The sequence below is a fragment of the Microtus oregoni genome, unplaced genomic scaffold (genome assembly GCF_018167655.1).
Source record: "Microtus oregoni isolate MIOR12 unplaced genomic scaffold, Mior012 000034F_ref0000314, whole genome shotgun sequence".
Lineage (NCBI taxonomy): Eukaryota > Metazoa > Chordata > Mammalia > Rodentia > Cricetidae > Microtus > Microtus oregoni.
The window spans coordinates 14,948,709-14,953,936 of record NW_024543093.1 but is presented as its reverse complement, the minus strand read 5'-3'; the positions used below and the strand labels follow the sequence as shown (position 1 = coordinate 14,953,936).

The 5,228-nt window shown below is 39.7% G+C and overlaps 1 protein-coding gene across 1 annotated transcript; it reads left to right on the top strand.

Moving 5' to 3' along the window:
- Positions 1 to 2,096: 2,096 nt before the first annotated feature.
- Positions 2,097 to 3,032, top strand: LOC121432458 (olfactory receptor 1073-like). The gene has a single exon (XM_041630449.1). The coding sequence runs from the start codon at positions 2,097 to 2,099 to the stop codon at positions 3,030 to 3,032; it is 936 nt and encodes a 311-aa protein (XP_041486383.1).
- Positions 3,033 to 5,228: the final 2,196 nt, after the last annotated feature.

The window sequence follows — 5,228 nt, the reverse complement described above, 5'->3', positions numbered from 1 at the left end:
AAGTTCTTGTTTTTTGTTTTTCACAAATTCTCTGTATAGACACTAACTAAATACTTGTGTCTTTTCATTCTTTCAACAAATTGAGAAATGGAGGGTTTTGTTTTGTTGTTTGTTGTTCTCTCTCAGTGTTTGAAGAGTCCCACCTAGTTTTTTGTATGCATATATATGTATGGGTATAAGGCAGATATATGAAATATTCTAAATCTTGAGTAATGTACTCTGCCAGGAATTCATTGCAACACTCATCACCCTGATACTTCTTATCCTAGGGAGATCTACTATGTTATCAGTAGTAACAGCTTTTTATGCCTTTAGTAGATTTTTTTTCATGTCTGTTTTTCTTTAAAACTAGTTTTGTCTTTTGTGGCTGATTCAGTCTCTCTATAGCAATCATCTCTTGCCCCATTATACAACATAGTCTTTTCTTTTGAGCAGACCAAATGAAGCTATATTACAGAAAAGTGAGAAAGAACTCCTGAGCTCAAGAGGAGTTCCCAAGAAGGCATTTTCACAACACAGTCTTTTACACTCAACTAAAATTCATTTACATGTTTTCATCAGGAATGGTTTTTATAGCATGTGCGGGAAAGGTGAAAAAATTTGTGTGACGCTGAAATAGTACGATTTACCAGGTACAGTGGATTTTTCAACTCTGTGCTGCCTCTTTTGCTTCTGAGGTAAACAGCTCTATTGGAATATTAAATCCTATCTATGTGTAATATGTGCAGTGGGATAAGGTGAGACATATTGCAAACCCTTGCAGTCCTATCATTGTGAGCCATGCTACAGACACAGCATCACCTCCTAGTTCCCTGGTATTATTTATTTTACAGTGTCCTTCCTTTTTCTTAAGTGTGTGTGTGTCTGTGTGTGTGTGTGTGTGCGTGTGTGTGCGCACGCGCGCATGTGTGCACATACCATGGTTCATGTGTGGATGTCAAGAAACAACTGGTATGAGTCAGTTCTTTTCTTCCATTATGTTGATCTCAGGAGGGAACTCAGTTCATCAAGCATGATGACACCATTACCTGCCGAGCCATTTTGCTGACCTTTGTTGTTATTTTATATGACAGAAATCCTGGCCAAGGCTAATCCACATAGCAGAATTTAAAGTGCATATTGCCATGCTTCGCACAGGCATTGTGTGCATTTACAGGTATATGTAAGTTATTCTGCTTATATAACTGAAAGGTGACATCCATCCAAATAAGGCCCTCATTTCCTTCTCTCCACTTATGCCACCTTTCTATTCATAACTTTATGAGATTGACTGATGTAACTATCTCATGCACATGGGTAAGATTTTGCAACATTTTGATTACATAGACATCCTGAGATCCAAGTGGATCATGGCTCCACCGTGTTGTTTAACCCCCAAGCAGCTGCATTAAAGGGGCCATGATTTGGGTGTGCAAGGTCTGAAAAAGAAAGTAAAACACAGGTTTTCCTATTTTTTTAATGTTCAGATTCATTTATTTTATGTGTGAGTGTTTTACCTGCTTGTACGTATGTGCCCCATATGTGTTCCACAGAGGTCAGAGGAATTGGTGTTTCAGATGTAAGCCATAATGTAGGTGATGAAAACCAAACCTGGGTGTACTACTAGAGCCTGTGCACTTCCTGCTGAGCCAAGTGCTTGAGCTGCAGCCAAGTATTCTTAACAACTATTTTGGAGAAGGAAGGTGACTAATTGGGTATGGGAGGAGGAACATAGGACAGTACACTTGGATGTAATCAGAGTAAATAAATACTTGAATGAAAATGTCATTAAGAAACCCATCACACACACACATACACACACTTCCTGATAAGCTACACAAATAACCTGTAGTCCTGACTATAGACAAGTGAATCCAATAATACATTAGGAGCATTACTATGTCTAAGTATCTTCATGTTTCTAGCAATGATGAGATCTCATTATGCAGTAATCCCTGTGAATTCTACAGCCATTGTGACTGTTTTCTTTCTTATGTTTTGCCTGTGGGGACTTTATTCTTCACATGTATTTATTATATTGTGGTTTTTATATTTTGGTATTAGTGTGCATGCCATAGCAGTCTTATTATTTCTGTCTTTTCCAGCAGTCACAGCACATGAAACAGCAAAATGATACTCAAAATTCACAGTTTCTCCTCCTGGGCCTTTCAGAAGACCCAGAACTGTGGCCCCTTTTATTTAGGCTCCTCTTCTCCATGTACCTTGTGACCATTTTGGGGAATCTTCTCATCATCCTGGCCACGATCTCAGACGTCCACCTGCATACAGCCATGTACTTCTTCCTCTCCAACCTGTCCTTTGTGGACATTTGCCTAACTTCCACTACCATCCCAAAGATGCTGGTGAATGTTTATGCACACCACGAGGCCATAACATATGAAGGATGCATCATGCAAATTTACTTCTTTTCATTATTTGTAGGGCTAGATAACTTCCTCCTGGCTGCAATGGCTTATGACCGCTTTGTGGCCATCTGTCACCCCCTGCACTACACAAGCATTATGACACCTCAGCTCTGTGTGTCGCTGGTTCTGGTGTCTTGGATCACAAGCTCCATGAATTCTTCATTACAAAGCTCCCTGGTGCTGCAGCTCTCATTCTGTGCTGATGTGCAAACTCCACATTTTTTCTGTGACCTTAGTGTGCTGGTTCACCTTGCCTGTTCTGATACCTTTTTAAATGATACGGTAATGAATGTTTTAGCTGCACTCCTGGGTGGTGGTTGTCTCGCTGGCATCCTTTACTCTTATGGCAAGATAGTGTCCTCCATACGTGCAATCTCCTCAGCACAGGGGAAGTTCAAAGCATTTTCCACCTGTGCATCTCACCTTTCTGTTGTCTCTTTATTTTATTGCACCCCCCTGGGAGTGTACCTCAGTTCTGCTGTGACCCAAAACTCACATTCCACTGCAATAGCCTCATTGATGTATACTGTAGTCACCCCTATGCTGAACCCCTTCATCTATAGTCTGAGGAACAACGACATCAAGAGAGCTCTGAAGAACTTTGTGAGAGAAAAACTAGAAAAGTGATTACTGTCTTGGCTCTTATGTTTTAAAACAAGAAATTCCAGTTTAAGAGCTGAACATTCTGAAATCTCTTATTCTCTTTCTCTTGAACATGTATACCAACCACACTCCCAAAGCTAAGGGATCATTTTGGAAGAAAGGATAAAAGTACAAGAGCCCGAGGCAGTGGTTGACTACAAGGGAACATTGTCTTCTTGACCCAACAAGACATCTGCATATATGAACTCACAGAAGTTACAAAATTACACATAAAATCTGTACAAATCCAAGTCAGACCAAACCTAAGCAAAGAGAAGGGAGGTGGCACACAATTCCACCACAAGTGGTGTCGTTATTTTTAGTTGCTTGGAGAAGAAGAGACAGTTTTTGCTAAAAGTGTATACTCTGGTAAGTTGATCATCCTCCAGTGGAAGGCCACACATGCAAGAGTATTTAGGCAGCACAAATTAGTCTCAAAGGGTTTAAAAATAAAAGGACACAAATTTGTATAGATATGAAATGGGGAGGTAGATCTGTAAAGAACTGAAGAAGGGGCCTCATATGACCAAAACATGTAAAACTCCCAAAGAATTAATAGAAGAGAAATTTCATTTTGGGATAAGATGACAGAAGCAGGGATTGTTGCTTATATGTATTTGCTGTAGTTTTCATTTATTTGATTTCAATTTTTCTGTGAAGTAGGTAATTCACCTGTAAGCATGCTGCTTCTCCCAGCACCTAATTTTCTCTTCTACAACTTTCACACTTTCTCAACATTGTTTTCAGTCACAAATAACACATATTTTAAAAAGCCCACATTAATGTCAAAAGACATAAATTTGTTTGAAAATATGTTTTTAATTTTTTATTACTTTATAAATAATACAAGTCAAAGTTTCCACTTCCTCCACTCCTCCCACTTCCCTCTCGCTCCCCCCACACCCTCCCTCCACACCCTCCAGTCCTAAGAGAAGGCAAAGTACCCTGCTCTGTGGGAAGTTCAAGGCCCTTCCCCCTACATCCAGGCTTAGAAAGGTATGCATCCAAATAGAACAGGATCCCAAAAAGCCAGTACATGCAGTAGAGAAAAATCCCAGTGTAATTATCATTGGCCCCTCGGTCTGCCCCAATTGTCAGCCACATTCAGAGGGTCCAGTTTGATCCCATACTTGTTCAGTCCCAGTCCAGCTGGCTTTGGTGAGCTCCCATTAGAACAGGCACACTGTCTCAGTGGGTGGACCAACTCCTCATGGTCCTGACTTCCTTAGTCATATTCTCCCTTCTTCTGCTCTTCAACTGGACCTTGGGAGGTCAGTCCAGTGCTCCCGTGTGGGTCTCTGTCTCTAATAATGAAAGATATATTATGGTATTTCCAAAACAAAGAATGCTTTAGTAGATTTTCCTTCCCCATCTCTGCCACACACTGTTACCTCTAATAGACTAGGTAACATCCCTCAATCTCTTTCTCTTTCATGTTGCACATGTCCTTTAACATATCCCCATCTTTCCTCACAATCTGACTTTACCATCTCTGGATCTCCTTTCATTGATGAATAATTTGCATTAACACCATGGAATATAATGTTATTTTTCTTGTGATATTACTAAAACATAGTCTGTGCTGTGCTTCTCCTCTGTGCTCCTTCCACTGAGGGTGCACTCCCATCTGAAAATAAAGGTCATTTGCATAGATGATGACAGCTATGGCTGTGCAAGCCCTTCTTGCCTTCTTGCATCTTTTCCTGACTCTGCATCTTGCAGACTTCTGTGCTTTGTATCTCAGTAAGGAATTTTCTTAGCTTCATGGAGATTTTGTTATCTTTTTCATCATAGCTATTAGGAGAAGCTTATGATCAAATGTATGTCATGAGAAAAACAAATTTTTAAAAAGTTAATTGCTTTGGCCTCAGAATGGCAGTGGACCTGATACATGATGATGTAAACACATGCATCATAAATTCAATCTCTGTAAAAACATTTCTTTGTTATACAATAAATATAGTCATTGAAATATAAAAGATATGCCATATTAAATAACTATTCTTTGAATACTAATTGATACATCCAAAAAGGATTTATCTGTGTCTATGCGAGTCTGTGTTTGGGCTTGTATACATGACTGCATGAGCCAAAGACCAGAAGATGGTTTCAGATTTCCTGGAGCTGGAGTTATGAGAAGTTGTGAGCTTCCTGAATTCAGTAGTAGACACAAAACTCAGG